At 41.0% G+C, this 22,224-nt stretch overlaps 1 protein-coding gene across 1 annotated transcript in view; it reads right to left on the reverse strand.

Moving 5' to 3' along the window:
- Positions 1-2,932: 2,932 nt before the first annotated feature.
- The window catches only part of BASP1 (brain abundant membrane attached signal protein 1), a 54,204-nt gene continuing 34,912 nt past the window's right edge, over positions 2,933-22,224 (reverse strand). Inside the window, exon 2 of the mRNA XM_052659341.1 lies at positions 2,933-3,628. Within this exon, the coding sequence (XP_052515301.1) occupies positions 2,933-3,619 (687 nt within the window). The 5' untranslated portion in view covers positions 3,620-3,628. The remainder of the gene's footprint in view (positions 3,629-22,224) is intronic.

Below are 22,224 nucleotides of genomic sequence, written 5' to 3' on the forward strand. Positions count from 1 at the left end.
CCCCGAGCTATTTCACATAGGCCAGGACACACTGGTAATAATGGGGACATTTCTCTGCTATTTTTCTTACCTAAAACAGCTGCTTGGTGGTTAATGGATTTACATATTTCTTGCTGTGCTTTCAAGCATTAAGAGTTCAAATTTATTTCATTACAGAAACAAGAACCCGCATTGAACCCTAGTATCCAGTTTCACCATTTCTTCTTCTCCGGTATAACCCACTGGCAACATCTTAAGTGTGGTACAGACTAGGCTACTGAGATGATCATTGGAGGGGACTTCTTTCTGCTTTTTAAATCCTGTGTATTGTGACCCATAAAAACCGAATAAGGTCCCTCCTCATCCACTGTTCACTAGTGGATGAGGATGAACTAATTTTGGGAATTAATTCCAGTATACTGGCCCTTCACAAATTCTAAAGAAAATTTCTTAGGTTAGGGTCTATTTATTAGTCTATTACTAATATTTATTACTCTATTACCACCCAACCCACTCTTCTCAAACCTGGCATTTGATGGACTCAATCATGAGAAATCTTTGTCTAGGATTAACTTTGGGGCTTCCCTGATAGCTCAGTTGGTAAAGAATCTGCCTGCAATGCAGGAGACCCCAGTTGGATTCCTGGGTTGGGATGATCCCCTGGAGAAGGGATAGGCTACCCACTCCAGTACTCTTGGGCTTCCCTAGTGGCTCAGCTGGTAAAGAATCTGCCTGCAATGCGGGAGACCTGGGTTTGATCCCTGGATCGGTTAGATCCCCTGGAGAAGGGAAAGGCTACCCACTCCAGTATTCTGGCCTGGAGAATTCCATGGATTGTAACAGTCCTTGGGGTCACAGAGTTTGACACGACTGAGCAACTTTCACTTTTCAGGATTCACTTCACTTTTAAGTGCTTTGTATTTGAGATTTGGCTTTTAATAACCAACTGCAAAAGACCCAAACCACTACCAAGAGATTTGAGACAATTCCTTCTTTTCTTAGGTTACAGCACTGATGCACCTGCCTTGCTGCTCCATAAAAACAACTGCTGATACTAATTTCCCAACCCCTTCCCCATCTATGGAATATAGCAAACTGAGGGTCGCCATTCCAGCCCTGGGAGAGAAATCGACGGACAGAGGTGACATACCTTCTGTTGGGACATACCTGTCCATCCCATAAAATCATCACCAGGCATATACACAAGCTAATACTTCAGATGTGAAATGGGGTTTGTTTTAACCCTCTTACATGTAAGAGAGAAGCCTGCAATTAGAAGGGACTTAAAAGCCAATGGCACCCCACTCCAGTACTCTTGCCTGGAATATCCCAGGGACGGAGGTAGCCTACCAGGCTACCATGGTCTGTAGGCTGCAGACCATGGGGTCACTAAGAGTTGGAAACAACTGAGCGGCTTCACTTTCACTGTTCACTTTCATGCATTGGAGAAGGAAATGGCAACCCACTCCAGTGTTCTTGCCTGGAGAATCCCAGGGACGGGGGAGCCTGGTGGACTGCTGTCTATGGGGTCGCAGAGAGTCAGACACGACTGAAGCGACTTAGCAGCAGCAGCAGCAAAAGCCGTAAGTCATCAGTGCAAAACCAGAACAGGAATCCAGTCACTCCAAAGGCCGGTTCCATGCTTGGTTTCACTCCACAGCTACCATGAATATGGTATACAAACTGATAAAATAACCTTCAGTGGTTTTACAACTTACCTGCATGGCATCTACCTATAAGACCTTATGATTCTCTTCTACCCAGCCTTTAAGTTCAAATCCATTTATTGTCTTACAATGTATTTCATTCAAAATATGTGACTTTTAATTAACACATCCTCATTTTTTATAGAGTATATCTCCATAGACTGACACTGATCCAGCTCATTTTTTTAAACAAATAATCTTGAAGATCCTGCTTTATTTTTCTATCCAAATATACCCAAGAAAATTCCCAATAATTGTTCTGTTCTCTACGGAGGCAATGACCCAGGAGCAGGGAGGGGTCATGGTGGTAAAAAGAAAACCAGTAGTCTTCGTGACTTCATTTTAATTGTTTAACTTTATTACTGTTGCACCATTTATACAATTACATATAATTTCAATGCATCCATTGTACATTTTTTTTGTTGTTTTTTTTTTTTAAATTTTTATGTTTTTCCATTTTCCAATGAGTGGCGTGTTGGTGTCTGTGACACAGAATGGAAGAGAAAACTGGAACTGCAATGAACGCAGACTTTTTTTATTTTTTTTTTCATTTCCACTGACCAATAAACAGAACTACAGGTGCACCCAACCACGGACATGCATTAACTCGTCATGAGAAATCTAGGGAGGCTAAGTAGGATGAGAGAATGTTTGTTATTCCCAAAAAGACCAGGGGAGGAAAAATGGAGTATTGGCATCAAGATACATGTGGACAGGCTACGGTGGGCTGTCTGAAAGTTGGCATTCATCCACAACATTAAAAAAATATCAAAATAAGAAAGGCTGTAAATGAAAAAGAAAACACAGAAAATACTGCTTTCATAAACATCTGATTGCCTTGGCACAGCCCTGCGGGCAGAATCAAACGCATCACTCCCCACCCCCTGCCCCTTGCAGAAAGACAAGATGTTCAGATCTTAGTGGCAGGATCGCATGTGACCGCAGTTCAGGTACAAAAGATGTACTGCACTTTCAGACATTGATCTTGAAAATCCAGGGCTGATCGGTAGAGTTGACTGAAGGTATATTAGATATTTCCCCACAAAAATACTATTTGGATTCTCCCCACCCCCTCCCTCCCTTTGATGGGACCACATCCTTATTCTTGGGCAATACATATGATTACTTCCGATTTGAAACAAGTTAGTATAGGAGAGAGAGAGACAAGAGAGAAAGATAGAGAGACAAGAGAGACAGGTCGTCGTTAAGCTGTATTCTTTTTTTTTTTTTCCATAGGCTGTCCTTTGTTACTCTTTCACTGCTACGGTTTGATCGGAATTAGCTGCCGGGGTCTCGGCAGGTTTGACCTCGTCTGCGGGGGCTGCGGGGGCCTGAGCCTTGGGCGTGGAACTCGGTGCTTCCGTGGCTGCCGGCGTCTCCTTGGAGGATGGGGCAGCCTCAGTGCTGCTGGGTTTTGAGTCTGAAGCTGGGGCCCCGTCACTTTTCGTCTCCTGCGCGGCAGGAGCGGCGGGAGCCTCAGTCTTTGTGGGGTCCCCTCCCTCCTTGCTCTTGTCATCCTTGGTGGGGGCTGCGGGCTCCGCTGCCTCGGCCTCCGAAGCTTTGGGGGCATCGCCGCCAGCGGAGGGGCCTGAGGCGGCCGCCGGCTCCTGCTCAGCATCTTTGGGGGGCTCCGGCTTGCCCTCAGCCCCCTCCGTCGGCTCAGGCTCTGCCTTCGGGGCGTCTTCCTTGGCCGCCTCGGCGTCTTTCTCACCTTCCTTGTCTTCGGGCTTGTTGACGGCGTCCTGGGCCTCCTTCTCCTGCTTCTCCTCTTTGCCCTCCTTCACCTCTGTGGTCTCGGCAGCTGCCTGGGTCTCATTCTCCTTTGGGGTTCCCTCCTCTTCTGTCCCGGCTCCTTCGGCCTTCTTGTCTTTGTCCTTGGCCTTCTCATCATTCACATTGTACCCCTTCTTCTTCTTGCTCAGTTTGCCTCCCATCTTGGAGTTCTGTAACAACACAACATAAAACAAAACGAGAAAGAGTTACTTGAGGCTCTAGACAGAAGGTCTGCGTCCCCCCAAATTCATGGGTTGACATTCTAAACCCCTGGGTGATAGTATTAGGAGGCAGGGTGGGGTGGGTGGCCTTCTGGAGGTGATTAGGACATGCTAGTGGGGCCCTCATGGATATTAGCACCCTCATAGAAGCAACCCCGGCACAGACCTCTCTGGCCCCCTTCCCCATGTGCCCTCGAAGCCAGGAACCAGCCCCCTATAATCTCAAAGCAGGTCCTCACCAGATACCAAATCTGCCCACATCTTGATCTAGGACTTCCCACCCTAGCAGAACTGTGAGAAATCAATTGTTATTGTTTACAAGCCACTCTGCTGCTGCTGCTAAGCCGCTTCAGTCGTGTCCGACTCTGTGCAACCCCATACACGGCAGCCCGCCAGGCTCCCCCGTCCCTGGGATTCTCCAGGCAAGAGCACTGCAGTGGGTTGCCATTTCCTTCTCCAATGTATGAAAGTGAGAAGTGAAAGTGAAGTTGCTCAGTCAGTGTGACTCTTAGTGACCCCATGGGCTGCAGCCTACCAGGCTCCTCCGTCCATGGGATTTTCCAGGCAAGAGTACTGGAGTGGGGTGCCACTGCCTTCTCCCACAAGCCACTCAATCTATGGTAATTAGCTACAGCAGCGCTAAGATGCTTGTCAAGTATAAAAACTGAAAGAGGCTTCCATTTACAAAGAGAAGGGTTCAGAACACTACTGAACCGTGCACCTTAGCATGGTAAACGCGGTAAATCATGTGCTACAAGTATTTCATCACAGTTAAAAATAAAATAAAATTTAAACAATGAATCATTTAAAGTATCTGATCAGTAGTAAGCCAAGGACATGCCCAGCTACAATCAAAGAACAGTGATTAAAAAGACTAAGACCGTCAACTGGAAAGAGAAACGGAGCCACTATTTGTGTATCTGCTTCCTCAAGTCCAGCTCAAACACCAAGGATTGAACAAATTGGCAGTGACAGCCGTTTTCGATTTATGGGAGAGCTAGTGAAAGGTGTCATAATTTTAAACCACATTCCAGAGAAATGACACAGCTGGAAAAAACCACACAGATCTCAAATTTGGAGAAAATAATCTCAAGCTTCAAAGTCCACTATTCGTATATGCACTCACATCTTCAAAGACCAAGGGCAAGGAGGATTTGGTCTATCTCATTAAGAAGGACCCATTAAAGGAAAACGATTGCTCAGAAAAGAGTGTCACCAGTTACATTTGGTTTGTTAATTGTGTCAGACTTGTATTCATTGCTTTTCAAGGTATTTTTGGCTTAAAAGAAATAGTTCCATAGTAATATAACAATGTCCTTCATGATCAATTTCCTGATGAGAATTCAAACTAGATACTCAACTTTAATGGTCATTAACGGCCTTTTCACTCAAAGGTAAGTCACCAACTTCCAGGAGGCTGACACTGACTCTGGTATAAGAACCTGAGTGTACTTGATCCTGAATCTTTCTCCTCTGGTACTAAAGCATTCATCCAAATCAATAATCAGGTATAAATTTAGTTCAAATGTATTTTCATGGCATCATATATCAGTGGGAATCCACTGAAATGTTGCTCTTTGGAGGCAAATTGGTTGCTTTTCCTTGATGAAGTGTGGCAAAGATCACATGGCAATATTCTCTTTCTTCCCCACAAATAAGTTCAGGAGAAAAAGAGAGAGAGGAGAACGTACCCTGTGCTTTGCGTCCCCACATACAGGTGACACCTCTGGTTCTGTTTCAGGTCGGAACTGACCCCTGGCAGAATTATATTGTACTCTGTGATGTGGTTTTTTTAAGTATTTTCCATTTAGAATAGAAAATTTTCTGTTCATTCATTGCATTCCTTGGACTCATGATTCAGGACAGTGATAACCTACATTTATCTTATTTAAGAGCCGGGTGTTAGATACAAAAGTGCTATTCTTCAGTCAAAATTTGTCTCACCATGATGTACGTGAATTTCCTGTCTGGAATGACTTTAATAGTTGAGGAGGAAAAAAAAAAAGCAATAAACCAAAAGATGACGAAAATACTGTTCCTGTTCTCAAAGAAGACCTTTATTATGTTATCAAAGTAAGAATTTCTCTTATACACATTTCTTTTTCAAAAGGGAGTGACTTTGGTCATAACCTACTTCAGACATCTGACAGGCTATATTTGATTTAATTTTGGGTTATTTTTCCCTCAGAAGTGAGAGCAAGCATATATGGTAAAAATACTTTAAATGCACCTTTATTCTGTAAGCAATCACAAAACAATAAATGAAAATATGAAGAAATAAACTGGAGCAGTATTTTAAATTATAGTTTAAACTCTTTCACTGACTTCCAAATTACCCAGTATGTATGAATGGTGCATGTCAAAATGTCAACTCTGATATTTCAAAATATTTTGGTACATTAGGTTAGAGCTGCCGCTGCTGCTAAGTCACTTCAGTCGTGTCCAACTCTGTGCAACCCCATAGATGGCAGCTCACCAGGCTCCCCTGTCCCTGGGATTCTCCAATTAAGAACACCGGAGTGGGTTGCCATTTCCTTCTCCATTGCATGAAAGTGAAAAGAGAAAGCAAAGACGCTCAGTCTTGTCTGATTCTTAGTGACCCCTTGGACTGCAGCCCACCAGACTCCACTGTCCATGGGATTCTCCAGGCAAGAGTACTGGAGTGGGGTGCCATTGCCTTCTCCAGCTAAGAAACAGAAAACCTGGCAGGTCTGCCTGGTAGGATCTTTTCCCAATTCCATAATAGAAACCCATGAACCGACTTAGAAAGTACAGAAGACAAAGTATAAATGTGGCGGGCGTATGACCAAAACCAAGTGTCCTCTCTGAAATACTCAGCATGAAATTGTATACAGCTATCCCTAGAGACTTAGCCATGTTAGTTAACAAACCTAAAATCTACTTTACTAAAATTGGTGTTCTGAAACACAATTAGGGCCAGTCTCTATTTGCTTCTGGGCAGGAAATGAACAAATGTACATAATCAAATTCTAAGTAAGAAAGTATGTCTCCATTCCAACTGGTCTTTGAAAGTTAATAAACACTATCACTTTTTGCAAATTTTCCTGTGTTAGTTATAGTGAGGTATCAGAGGAAGTCTTATAGAATTCTCTAGAACACTGGAAAAGCAGAACAGTCTGATTATTTCTCAAGAAAATATGGGTGAAAACCTTGCCAACAACCAGGGATAAATTAGAATTCTAATTTCAAGTCTATTAACTGTTTCCAGGGGTCCAGGAGCAACCCCAATCCCAAATATGTTACTAAAGTATTTTATTTAATCTTCTCAACAGCACCATGAGATCATAAGTATACCATTAGTATCTTCCTGTTATCCCTATCCAAATTCTAACTAGCTGAGTTCATGGAGCAGTGTCATAAAAGAAAAAGGCCAAGTCCTAAAAAATTAGGTGAGGCAGGGTGGCACTGTCTAGGTTGTCACAGAGAACTCCACTGAGAAATTAGCAAGTGGGCAAAGTTCTCATCTCAGGAAGGGTACCCATCCTGAGTCACAAGGCTGGTGCAGCTCTAGGGCGACTCAAGATGTTGACATGATTAGGACAAATTTCAGATTTTCTGGTACCCTCTGTCCCTGTAACTTTTTATCATCCCATTTGCTAATGGAGCTTTGTATCAAAATCCTAAAGAAATAAGGGGTGGTGGGCATATATTTTTTCTCTTATTTCTATCCCTTATAATTTTGAAAGAAATCAGTTGGTGTAGAAATTCAGAAGTTTGAACTTCTAAATTAAAAAAAAACAACAACAGTTAAACACACACACAAGCACATCAACTAGTAATCCATCCTGGAAGGTACTTAAACCCAAATCTTTCCCTGATAGCTCAGTTGGGAAAGAATCCGCCTGCAACGCAGGAGACCCTGGTTCGGGAAGATCTGCTGGAGAAGGGATAGGCTAACACAGTATTCCTGGGCTTCCCTTGTGGCTCAGCTGGTACAGAATCCACCTGCAGTGTGGAAGACCTGGGTTTGATCCCTGGGTTGGGAAGATCCCCTGGAAAAGAGAAAGGCTACCCACTCCAGTATTCTGGCCTGGAGAATTCCATGGCCTGTATAGCCCATGGGGTCACAAAGAGTCAGACACAACTGAGCAACTTTCATTTTCAAGCTACAAAGAAAGGGCTAGGCGACTTTTGCATTTCTCCACATTGGGACATTTCCCAGCCACTGAGTGACACAGCAGGAAAACTCAGACCTGTGCACTGAACTAAGCTCTCCATGTTGATATGACAACCAAACGCTAAAGTTGATGTATTAGTTACAACATCTCAGAGGAAAGCAAACTCAGGAGTTGTGCTTTGAAATGACAACAAAATTGTATGTTACAAGGGCCAAAATTATAGACTGATGGCTTCAAACTGGCCTAGAAAACAACTGACAACCAACAGCAAGAGACAGAAACTTCACTGTTTTTAACCTTGAAAATGTTGGACAGGACTTACTTCATGGAGACGCTGCACATGCCATTTCATGAGCCTGCAAAAAGGGCTAGTTCTTTCCCCCATCATTTAATTTTGCAATTCTTAGATAATTATGTGCTTGTAAACTATAAGAGAATAGCAGGCCACAGGTTCCACAAACACACTCTAGAATCAGGAATTAGAAGCACTGTGGTTAAAATATTTTTAAATGGCATCAAGATGTTTGGTATCTGTGTTTCAAGGATGCTCCTGCTGACTGCATATGTGTGGAAAAGAAGTTTGTGTGGTTATCTGTTGTCGCCATGTGCACATGAATGCTAAGTTGCTTTACTTGTATCCAACTGTGTGACTCTGTGGACTATAGCCTGCCAGGCTCCACTGTCCATGGGATTCTCCAGGCAAGAACACTGCAGTGGATTGACAGACATACCCTCCTCCAGGGGATCATCCTGACCCGGGGTGGAACCTGTATCTCTAGTGTCCCCTGCACTGGCCCCACCTGGGAAGCCCCTATGGTCACCTATAATCCCCATGCTGCTAATATTAATATTAGTCTACTCCTTTGATTTGATTCTTTAATGTACTTAAGATTCTTGAGGTTAAAAATCTTTTAAAAATATAAACAGTCTACTATACCAAGAAATAATTTCCCAGACAGAAGTAAAAATTATGGATCAGTCATCAAATCTACTTCCTCCCAATCTGAGCGCATACTCAGAGTGATCATAGACGAAACATCATTTTCTCTCCCCACTAATTCTCTGTCACCTGGTCCATGGAAACAAGAAAAAAAACTCCCTCTCAGTTCTCAGGATGAACAGAGAATCCAAATTCTTCCATTAAAACTATTTGTTTTACTCATATTATATACATATGTGAAAGACCAAAAAAAAAAAAAACCTGATCAACACTTTATCTCAGGTAATAAGCTAAACATAGAATGTTTATGAGGGAAGGTAACAGTCAAATGCCACCACCTATCTTTTTTTTCCCACAGATGAAACTTTTCTTTTATAAAGTCTCAAATCATTTCATATTTTTCAGGTACTACAGTATTCAAAATGGCTCACAGCTGCCGTGTGACTTATCTGCTCCTCCATTCTTATAAAAGAGAGCCTCTATCTAGTTAATTAATCCCCCTTGGCTATATATACAAATACTCCAGAAGAATGAAAATTCTGCTCTTTGGTGAAGAGAGAAAGTGACATTCTAGCACTGCTATGTGATCAAAGCAACCTGGAAGGGAAGGTGGGGAAACAGGAGAGAAGCCGTGAAAATCAGAGGGAAGATCACTGGCGGGTATGAAGCCCCGGAGCCCAGTTCTTTGCCTACACCTCACATCAGGACTCAGATCACATCCATGTAATAGAGTACCTTCCTTGCCTTACCTTAAGTAAGGTAAGGCATTTTGGGGCCTCAGAAATAAATCCATGAAGTAAATAATAAATGGCCTCAAAATTAGATTTCAATTGTTTCTCCAAAACAAATATTTGGAGGATTTTGTTGAGTCTTTGAGCTAACAAGTATTTATTTTCTTGTAAACGGAATTCCTGTTTACAAGATAATGGTCAACTACTAAGTTGAATACTAATATATATCTATGAAGAGAAAAAAATGTAATTCTACATATCACCACTATTGCAAAGCTTAAAAGAATTTTCTTTGAGGCATTCAGGCGAAGAAATAACTTGAAATATTATATGGTAATAATGATACTCTAATAATAGACAAAGATAGTTGCTTCCACAAAGCTCTTCAAATTCTTTGATCCTTTTGCTCCAGGAAGACCGTCAGAGAACACGGAAGATGGTCCTTAGCCATTCAAATCATCTAAGTCTGTGTTTATTTTGTACACACAATCCCAGGACATGCTAGGCAAAATTACATCTGTATTAGATGAACCACAATTCTTACAAATTCTAATATGATCAACTCATATAGGACTTTCTCAATATGTTTTTAAAGAACGTGCCTGCAACGCAGGAAATGCAGGTCAGAAAGATCCCTTGGAGTAAGGCATGGCAACCCACTCTAGTATTCTTGCCTGGAGAATCCCATGGACAGAGGAGACTGGTGGGCTGCAGTGCATAGAGTCACAAAGAGTCAGACACGATTAAAACAACTGAGCATGCACATCAGCATAGCCTACCAAATTAAAACTTAGCTTTCGTTTTGGGAAAATAAAAGGAGAAAGGCAGAGGACAAAGTGTCATTTTGGAAAAATTATAAATATTTTCTTTACAACTCATGTCAAAAACAAGCCACCTAGCACTCACTCACAGTATTACCATTTCCTTTGGAAGCAACCATTTTTGCTTTGTTTTGCTTTGAACTGAATTGAGCCTAGAAAATGGAATATTTCATTTGCTTATAAAGGCCTGTATCTTTTCATGGATCCCCTTGCATGTTTAGAATCTGACTAGAAAATAGTTTTACCTAAGAAATCTCTCATGAGTTGCTTGTTTCCAAAATCAAGGGGTAATTCGTTTCTACATCTATTGTAATGGAAAGCTATACCACACAAAACTAGGACACAGCTGCATTGTTACAGGGCTACTTAGAATGCAACATTTGAGAAGATTTTGTTTGGAGTTTATCATAAGTTGGGAAAGAGTTCCAGTCAGTTACAGATTTTTAATACCAACATCTTTGCTTTGGGAATATTAGCATGAGGTCATGGTGACTTTAATACAGTAAGAGCAAAGATTCACTGCGTGCTAAGTTGCTTCAGTCGTGTCTGTCCGACTCTGTTCAACTCCATGGACTGTAGCCTGCCAGGCTCCTCTGTCCATGGGATTCTCCAGGCAAGAATACTGGAGTGGGGTGCCATTCCCTTCCCCAGGGGATCTTCCCAAGCCATGGGGAACCCGAATCTCTTTTGTCTTCTGCACTGGAAAGCGGGTTCTTCGCCTCTTCTCCAGGGGATTGCAAATACTCCTCTTTACCTCCCTTTACTGTGTATGAATGAATATCTGCTCTTCCTCTGGATCCAGTCGTTCTCTGCACTTTAACTTATAGAAACTGAAGCCAAATATTCAATCCTACAAGCTTCTTGAGGAGGACAGCTTCAGAGGCAAGATAAAAGATCTAGCAGTGAAGGATTTAAATCTTGACTCCATCCTGCACCAAACGCAAAGCGATGGTAGTAGCAACTGGAAGCCCACTGGGATAGTTTCCCTGTTCCCAGCTAAGAAAAGGAGCCCACTGGTCGACTATGCGAGTGGAGTCACTGAGCCAACCTGGTCCTGAGTAGTCTCTGCAGAAAGCAGTCCCGCCCCTTCCACTGACTAAGGTTCTCAAATAACCTGGCTACCACGTGAAAACACATGGCTCAGCCACTCTGCTCATATATTCCTTTGCTTTCCATCATGACAACTGTCTGTGTTTTAAGACACAGGAACTCAAAACCCTACCTACCAGTATAGGACTTAATCAATATTTTAGCCATTGTGAAAGTGTTATGGTTTTCAAAAAAAAAAAAATAAGATGTTTCTGGGACTCCTATTTACTCTTTTCTTTCTTTAGTCTGAAATAAAGCACTAAGTAATCTGGTTGTGTTCAGTGAGAGAGAATGGGGTAAATATTGAATTCAAAGGAGTTTTAAGTTGGAGAAATAATAATGTCATCACCAACTTTAAAATTTCAGTTCTTAGAGGCAGGTCTAAGGAATAGCATGCCACTGGGCATTCTAGAAGAGTCCCTCTAGATAGCTGGGTCATCCAAAGAACTCTCAGGAACCATTCTGCATTCTGAAAGGAAAACTACTGGTGATTAAATGTAAAATGTTTATCTCGGCCCATGTACTGAATTTTAGATGTACTGATATGCAGATGATCACCATCATTTAGGCAGCATTTTGTTGGTTACATTCATTAGTTGGCTTCCCGTATCTTCAGATACTGACTCTCTTCAGAAAATGCAACCTTGCATATATCACAGTTTCTAGGCATTAACCACCTGGAAACCACAGGGATTATGTGTTTCCTAGATTCTTCCTACAATGACTACATACTTCATGACATTTTCCAGTTCCATTTCTCCTTAGCATAATTCTGTATTTTTGTTACTTTGTCAGTGAACAATGATGTCATTCTGTGACAATGAAAATCACTGGCATACATTAACTGGTATATAAAACAAAACAAGAAAATGATTAACAGAGTATTTCTCCATATGGCCTGAAGGTTACAATATTATGACTTCAATGCGATTCCTATTTATATTGCTCTCTGCACTATTATATAGGCATTTTTCTATATAGGACAGCTTGAATCATACAAAGGTCCCATCCACTGCCAAGTTTCTACTTTGAAAATACAAATTTGGATTAATTAATCATTTCATCTAGAACCAGGAGACGATAAAGTTCTTAGGGATAATGTCAAACAGATTACAGTGAAAAAGATGACGCCAAGTCTATGGCAAAACCTAACATGAATATGCAACAGTATGTGTCAGAGACTGAAGTGTCATTTCTGTTTGATTGCTGCTTCATCATGTGATCAAGATGAAGAATAGTGTCTCCTTTTGATTCTGTTTCCATCTGTGAGGCAGATATATCTTCTGCTGATTATAAGATGGAAACAGAATCAAAAAAAGACCATTCGTCTTGATCACATCATGAGAACCAATCAAGATTTCTTGACGAAGTTAAACATGTGGTCATAGCAAATTAAACTGTGTCACTCTGCAAATTCAGGGCTATAAAAACTCAACAAGTTTAAATACAAGACAATCCAATTATTGTTTTTTTAAGGTAACATACAAAGTTAGAACTGACTCATAAAATGCATCTGCAGACAAATATCACCAGACATGCTGGTTTTATAATGATTCTGGCGGAAAAAATCCAACTTTTGATCAAACCTACCTGCATTTGCTTCAGGTAGGTTTGATCAACAACTTTGGTTTTTTTCTTTTTTTACCTTAAGGAAAGAGTTTTAAAAGCATGGAGAAACACAACAAATTCAAAATACATTTACAATAAGAGTGGGGGGGGGGAATCTAAAACATGATTGTTTATGTCCAGAAATTTCTGTTTTTAATAAATGACCTTTCAAATGCCAAAAGTTTTATTCTAAAGAGGAAAATGAAATAAAGATAATATTGCCCATGTGTATTTTCAGTATTTCTACCAGGGTGCACTATGTCATAATGATTTGCTCTTAGGTGTTATCAATACCTGGTGATAATGTCCATTGTTGGAATTGTTGTCGGTATCTGATTCAATGAAAGCTTCCATTCGGTAACATCACCAGCATTTAGGGATGGGAATGTCCTCCAGGAAGAGGGTACTACAGCAAGAATTGTCAACCCATGTCTAAATTTCTAAGGCAAACCTATTAAATACAAGTAAAAGTTTAGAGAAACATTTTCAAAGTTAATTTATTTCCCTGTTACAATAAGTGTTCAACATTGTAAAAATGTACTGTAAAATGTGCAAATCTGTGGAAGGCACACAGATACACAAACACTCACCCAATTTTCCTAGAGAGCTGGTTAAGATGAGTTATAACTACAGTCAGAAAGCTCTCTTATAGAAAGGGAAATTAATCACCAATGACATTTCCATTCTCCTTTATTAAGTCCAGGCCCTATAGAGCATCCTCTAGTATCTTTAAAGATCTCTCATCAAAAATTCAACATGCAGGGGCTTCCCTGGTAGGCCAGTGGTTAAGTCTCCATGCTTCCAATGAAGGGGGTGTGGGTTCAATCCCTGGTCAGAGAACTAAGATCCCACATGCTCGGATAAAAACAAAAATCCAACATGCGGAGTTGACTTAAGAACTTAAAATCTTCAGAAATTATTCCAGATTTAAAAACAGACTTGCTCTTTAGTAGGAAAAGAAAAATTTTTTCAAGTTAAGTAAGACACAGCAGAGAACACATAAGAGCAAAAAGTCTACTCTAGTCTAGCATGAGGGTTCAGTTCAGTTCAGTCGCTCAGTCGTGCACGACTCTTTGCGACCCCATGAATCACAGCACGCCAGGTCTCCCTGTCCATCACCAACTCCCAGGGTTCACCCAAACTCATGTCCATCGAGTCGGTGATGCCATCCAGCCATGAGGGTTAGACATACAGAAACAATTAAAATGAGACAGCAAACAATTAGTTTTCCCAGAAGAGAAGACCTTTAGTTGAAGTTGGGAGACAGACAGGTGGAGTTGGAAACAGCAGAAATAACCAAAGTATTTATACACTAGAACTTTGTCTGGGACTGTCTTACTATTTAATCTTTACATATATTAACCCATTAGGCCATAATCTCATCAATCCTATAAGAAATTATCACCACTTCCACTTTATCACAAGGAAACTAAGCCAAATAACCAGAGAAGGCGATGGCACCCCACTCCAGTACTCTTGCCTGGAAAATCCCATGGCTGGAGGAACCGGGTAGGATACAGTCCATGGGGTCTCGAAGAGTCGGACACGACGGAGCGACTTCACTTTCACTTTTCACTTTCATGTATTGGAGAAGGAAATGGCAACCCATTCGTGTTCTTGCCTGGAGCATCCCAGGGACGGGGGAGCCTGGTGGGCTGCCGTCTATGGGGTCTCACAGAGTCGGACACGACTGAAGCGACTTAGCAGCAGCAGCAGCAGCAGCAGCCAAGTAACCTACCCAACATGACACAACTGGCACTCTGGAAACTGCTGTGAAGCCACACACTCTGTTTCTGGAGTGAGGTCTCTTAAACACTATGATAAACTGCCTTGAAAGCTACCTTTCAATGAAAATGGGGAATTGGAAAGCATTTATGTTAGAGCAAACAAACAGGATGCTTTCAAATTGTGGTGTTGGAGAAGACTCTTGAGAGTCCTTTGGACTGCAAGATCAAACCAGTCAATCCTAAAGGAAATCAACCCTGAATATTCACTGGAAGGACTGATGCTGAAGCTGAAGCTCCAATACTTTGGCCATCTGATGCAAAGAGCCAACTCATTGGAAAAGACCCTGATGCTGGGAAAGATTGAGGGCAGGGAGAGAAGGGGACAACAGAGGATGAGATGGTTGGATGGCAACAACAACTCAATGGACATGAATCTGAGTGAACTCTGGGACACAGTGGAGGACAGGGAGCCTGGCGTTCTGCAGTCCATAGGATTGCAAGTCAGACACAACTTAGTGACTAAAAAACAAACAAAAACAGCAACAAATTCTTGACTGAAGAATCTAGCCAAGAGTGTATGAAAAACTTATTTACACTTTGGAGCTAGGTGAGGACTTATCTACCTGGAGGGAGGGGTGATGGAACATAATCTATCAAGGTTGCCTAACAGAATGTTTATACCTACGTGGCAGAAAGCAGAAAACCAGATTTTTCCAGAAAAGGGGGGAAAAAAAAAAAGGTGTCAGAAGTCAAGAAAGAATTTTAGGAAGCAGCTTGGAGGAGTTAGATTCTGCTACAAAATGAGTTTTTAAAAAAACAAACCAAGAACAGAAATTGTGCAATTTGATCTTGTGATGAGTTGTTTACTACTGACCCTGGAGTGACTCAGGTAGGAGTGAAGACATTCACCTCTTTGGAAAAGGCTCAAAAACGACATGAGCCAGAAAAGATATCTACAAAAGCCCACACTGAAGGGTTTTGGTGAAGTGAAAGCAATCTCAGGGCAACAATTTACAATTTTGTCAATACTGGATTTTATTTGCTTATAAGGATTTGGAAGAACTAAAAATACATATGGGAAGATGGGACGAGACAAAGAATAAAGAGAGAAACTAAAGTGGAAAGATAAAGGAGAAATAATGGATAGGGCACAGTTCTTAAAGACTGCCAGTCAAGATTAAGCTTGGTAAGCAGGAACCCTTGCTATACAGATGGAGGAGGGAGAGGGGTTAAGTGAATTTCAAATCCAGCGGTTTTCCCAGACTGGCCATCGGCATAGTTCTCTTTTCAGTGCATGTAGTCAAATCCGAATTATTCCAGACCAAAGACTCAATAAGGTCTCTCTAGAGTCAACATGAGATCACGTGTCTTGGAAATAGCCATTGACCTAAGGTACTTTATCTTCTCAGTTCTTTCATGTAACAGTTAAGAGATTTCTCAAGTACTGGAAGGAAAAGGACTGATATTTCTTCAACTAAAATGTCTGAAAATGCTAAAGAATGAATACAGTGACCACTAAACCAAGAGAGGCCTTATTGTGAAAAATCTGATGCGCAAAAGGAGAGCAAATAGGGTTAGTGCATGACAACAAATGCATAGTTGATATCTAGACCCATATTTTATGTAAATATAAAAATGAAATTAATTTCTTTTTTGCTAAAGCCAAAATTTATTTATTTATTTTTAATGTTCACGTTGGAGTACAGTTGATCAACAGTGTTGTGTTAGTTTCTGGTATAAAGCAGAGCAATTCAGTTTTGCATATGCATGCATCTATTCTTTGAAGGCAGGAGGAGAAGCGACGAGAGGATGAGATGGTTGAGTGGCATCATCAACTCGATGGACATGAGTTTGAGTAAGCTCCAGGAGTTGGTGATGGACAGGGAAGCCTGGCGTGCTGGGGTCGCAAAGAGTCGAACACGACTGTGCAACTGAACGGATTTTTTTTCAAATTATTTTCCCATTAAGGTTATTACAGGGTATTGAGTAGAGTTCCTTGTGCTGTACAGTAGAACCTTGTTGGTTATCGATTTTAAATATAACAGTGTATACAAGGAACATTAATTCTTAAGAACCTAATTACTACCCTATTATTTCCTTATTATGCAATCTAGTCTTAGATAAGCCTCTATTTTTGGTTATTTATACCATCATTTCTTAACCCTTTTACATTGTGTTCTATTGTGTAGGAAGTTTTAGCAGTAAGATAGACTGGACCCCATTTCAACATCAACCTGTAGTCTAACTTCAGATTTACTCAATGTAAATATAATGATATCAGAACAAAGACTCAGTTTTCAAGTTACAGGCTCAGAAGATGAGTTTATACAACCATATAAATTGAGTTATATAAACTGGGCCTTCACTTAGCAGTAGAAATAAGGCTAAATTAAAACTGAAACGTCCATTCCATTAAATGGGACATGGCCAAGTTCCAGGGATCATCCATGATGAGAAACTCTAAAGCATTAGAGGCCATCACATAATTAAAATGAGAATACACAGAAACTACTGCACTAATATTGACAAGGCATTTTTCTTTTAGATTACTATGTGTATATTGTAAAGATCAATTTTTTCAAAGTATATCTCCTAATTTATTCTACAAGCTTTGAGCATAAAACCCTGAATTGACGCTGTTTTATAAATATGGCAGATGATGGTTAAGCTTGTCTTGGAAGAACTAAATGCAGGCCTCATGCAGAGGGTTTCTTATCACCCCACTTTTAAAATATCCTACCACACAGAGAAAACACTACCAGAGAACATGTATTATTCATTCTCATCAATTGTCTAATATGCTTTTAGAGTCTGCTGTATACACACATCGTTATTTATTTGCACTTAACGGGTGAGGTGGTCCTTTCAAAAGCCATGCTTAACTGCATTCTAACATATGAGTTTAAATGAATCACCTGCTCTTTTAGTCAATAAAGCTGGTAAAGGAACAACAATCGGCCCAGGAAATGCAAGCCACTGAGATCACTTCTGAACCATTCCTCTCTTCCAAAGACCCAGGAAACTAGCATGTCTTATCACCACAGCTAATTTTGAACTCTCAAAACAAGAGTTTTTAAAGCACAGGGAAAAAACTTACAGGAGCTAAGATGGATTAGACAGACCATCCTGGGCTCTGGAGCTGTACCAGCCTTGCTCAGTGTGGCTCATCCGACAAAAAGAGGCTGGTGGCCAAGGAGACAGAGAGGCGGCCACCTACACTGAGAAGAACTGCAATTTCATTCCAGTAATTTCTACATCCAATCACAAAGGGAGGCCTACACTCTTTGTGAACACCTAAAGTCACCATATACTGACATTTTAATGTGTCTTTTTCTTCTCCCATGGCACCAACAGCAAATTCAGTATTTCCAGTCCTGACCATTTTTGATGAAAATCATTCTAAAATTCTCTATATGCATCCTTGATTTTTATTTTATTTTTAATTTATTCATTTTAATTGGAGGCTAATTACTTTACAATATTGTAGTGGTTTTTGCCATACATTGACATGAATCAGCCATGGGTGTACATGTGTCCCCATCCTGAACCCCTCTCCCACCTCCCTCCCCATCCCATCCCTCAGGGTCATCCCAGTGCACCAGCCCTGAGCACCCGGTCTCATGCATCGAACCTGGACTGGCAATATGTTTCACATATGATAATATACATGATTCAATGCTATTCTCTCAAATCATCCCACCCTCGCCTTCTCCCACAGAGTCCAAAAGTCTGTTCTTTACATCTGTGTCTCTTTTGCTGTCTCACATATAGGGTCATCGTTACCATCTTTCTAAATTCCATATATATATATACGCATCCTTGATTTTTAAACAAAGAGTCTGCCTTTTTTCTTGGTGTTGTGCTTAGCACAAATAAGGATTCAGTAAACATATTCTGAATTAAGATACAATGCATTAAATCCACAGGCAAATAGTATGTGCTATATCTGTCTTCAAAAGGCTACTGCAATAGAATTTAAGCAAGAGTGTAACATTTAACGTCATCTATCATCTGCCCTCTCCATACAAATCAAGTTTATTTCTCAAAACTTCTCAATCAAACATTCTATCCCAAGCTGTCCATGTTCATACTCCCTGCCATGCTTTTGCCTTCTTCAAAACTGAGCATCTTGGCTACTTAATGAAGCACTGAAGAGACACTGAAGGTTTGAGTCTCAGGGGGCCGTAAGACTTAAAAACACAACTGAGGGGTATTTCTTCCTAACCACGCAACTACCGAAAAAGAGACTGTCTTTTATTCCCAGACCAGGCATATGGCAAAAGCTCAATAGGTACCTTTTCAAGTAATGAATCAATGGGAAAGAATTCTAATTAAAGCAACTAGAATTCAATACCAGTTTGTTCCTTATTCATGATGTCATTTGAAGCAAAGTCACTCAAATTTTCTTTTTGGTTATTTCAATATAATGTGTCAAACAGTAGTAGTGAAATCTGTGTACGTAGAAATCACCAGTGAGGAGCCTGTTAAAAATGTAGGACCAGGGTCTCGTTACATAGGTTAATTAGGGGATCCCGAGTGGATCCCAAGAATCTGTTTTTCAACACATTGAGCAGATGGAGCCAAAACTAGTGAGTCAGAGTCATTATTGAGAAATACAGATATATGGAGTTTGAAGAGACACTGAGACAGTTAAGGGATTTTTCGCCATCTGTAAAAACTGAAATATGAAACCAGTGTGATTACTGGTGGTTACAAAGCTAAAAGCAATCACGGCAGAACATCTAGCTGGGTCTAACCCGGAAATAAGGGTGGAGAGAACAGGGTTGTATCAGCCCCAATGAATGAGCCATTTTGTCTTTGAGTTCTCTTTGCTACCAGAATTATCTGGGCTTATTCTCCTTCTCCCAAACGTCCCAGTATTCAATCATCCCCAGCCTCCCTGGTGGCTCAGATGGTAAAGAATCTGCCTGCGATGTGGGAGACCCAGGTTCGATCCCTAAGTCGGGAAGATCTCCTAAAGGGCATGGCAACCCACTCCAGTATGCTTGCTTGGAGAATTCCATAGACATAGGAGCCTGGCAGTCATGGGGTTGCAAAGAGTCGGACACAACTGAGCGAGTAACACACACACACACCAGTGCTCTACCACCCCCTCCCCACCACTCTCCTCCCTGGGCCCCTCTCTAAAATTTTAGCCATGTGGGACACCGCACGAGCAGCCCACTTAGAAGAGCAAGGCTCCTTCCCTTGTTACCCTAGCAACTCTGCCCATTACTGGAGCGGAAACACAGCTCAGTGGATATTCGGCTCTATAAACTTCCTTCTTACATAACATGAGGTTTACACTGTTGTTCAAGGTTTACAGTCCACCCTGTTGAGACAATACCGTTTTCAGAAGCATCCATTTTATGTAATTGAGAGTTCACGTTTCAGAAAACAGGTTTTCCTTTTTTAGTTTCAAGCAGAACTTTGATGGCTTGCCAATGAGTTTTGAGACCTGATCCAACACTCTGTGCGGGAAATTGTATGGGCAATGGGGTCAGCAGGCCAAGTTCAGCTATGTGAACTTGAGCACGAACATTAACCTCAGCAAACGCGCCTCAACCATAGAAGAAAAAAGAGGGAGAGGAGGCTATTAATGGAGAATTTTCAGGAAAGGACATAGTTCAACTGAAGACACACAGTAGGTATTCAGTAATTTTTTTGTTTACTCTTTTACCTAAAACCATTTCTCAGCTGTGTCAATATATAATACAGAGTAATCTTGAATTTCAAGATTAAGGAAAACAGAGGTGTATACAAATTACTATATTCAAAACAGACAAAAAAAATGAAAATGGATCCAACTGTAATCAAACTAGTAATCACTTCCGTTAATGTTTACATTCTATATTGAAGCCTGAAATATCCATTCTATAATCTGTAGATTTTAAAAGCAATAAATGTTACTATATGGGCAAAATCTTAAAATGATGAGAACAGATGTTGGTTCTTGGACATGAGTCCGTCTTCTCCCCAGGTTACCGGTCTCCTGAATAAAGCAATCTTTCCTTCCCAATCAACAGTCTCTAGCATTGGCTTTCGAGCAGTGAGCAGCTAAACCTGAGTTAAGTAACACTGGGAAAAGATGAATGCCAAACCGGAACACTGAAGGACCAAGTGTGCCCAGCATACATGAGAAAATGCTACAGGGAAAATCAGAAGGGACAAAGGGTCTTAAAATGTGCTTTAAAGCAACCTTGGGAGAAGGGAGAGTCTTTTCCTGACTTTCTCTCTTACTGCTTTAGACTGACCAACTGTGGTGAAGGGCCATACAGGGTACCCCTATTTTGCCCACTTCACCTGTCTGGAGTTCCCACCATAACAAGGAATGAAGTTTGGGCACATGCTACCCCATAGATGAACCTTGATGACATTACAAAATGAGCCAGACATCAAAGGACAAACACTGTATGATTACACTTATATGAGGTGCCCAAAGGAGTTAAATTCATAGAGGCAAGAAACAGATGAGAGTCTATCAGGGGCTGGGGGATGCTGATGGTAAAGGGGAATTTTTACTTAATGGGTACAGAGTTTCTACTTGAGACGATGAAAAAGTTTCAGAAATAGAAGTGGTGATAGGTGCATAGCACTGTGAATGTAATTAATACTACTGAATTAACTGAACACTTAGCAATGGTTAAGTTGACAAATTTTATGTTGTATGTATTTTTCCATAATTTACTGCTGCTGCTACTGCTAAGTCACTTCAGTCGTGTCCAACTGTGTGTGACCCCATAGATGGCAGCCCACCAGGCTTCGCCATCCCTGAAATTCTCCAGGCAAGAACACTGGAGTGGGTTGCCATTTCCTTCTCCAATGCATGAAAGTGAAAAGTGAAAGTGAAGTCGCCCAGTCATGTCCGACTCTTAGCGACCCCATGGTCTGCAGCCTACCAGGTTCCTCCGTCCATGGGATTTTCCAGGCAAGAGTACTGGAGTGAGGTGCCATTGCCTTCTCCGTTCCATAATTTAACGTAGTTTTAAATGTAATACACAAACTATTGAGTATACACTTTAAACAGGTGGATGTATAGTATGTGAATTACATCTCAATAAACTGGTTACAAAATGATAATATCAATAAACCTTTTCCTTAGGAATATCTTATTCTTCACCTACAGCTATAAAATAATATATTTAAATACAAAGTAAAGGAAGGAATTACCAGATATCCTTTCTAGGTCTCAGGAAAAAAATTCAGGCAAGAAGCCAGTCACTTCTCTATTTTTGCCTGTAGACTGAGAAAAGCAAGCTAAGAAAATCCAATTGTCTGAATCCATAAGCATGTTTCTTGGGAGTTGGACAGGTCCTAGGAAATGTGGCAATGAGTTCTGAGCCACACCAGCATCATGCTAAGACTCAGTCTGTTGACCAAGTGCTAAATACCATCCCAACATGGGGAACTTATAACAGGCCACCCATTTCATGCCTCAGTGGAGTCCCTCTGGGGCCATTCAAGCCACACAAAAATTCACCTGAATCGCT

Source organism: Budorcas taxicolor, chromosome 20, assembly GCF_023091745.1.
Source record: "Budorcas taxicolor isolate Tak-1 chromosome 20, Takin1.1, whole genome shotgun sequence".
Taxonomy (NCBI): domain Eukaryota; kingdom Metazoa; phylum Chordata; class Mammalia; order Artiodactyla; family Bovidae; genus Budorcas; species Budorcas taxicolor.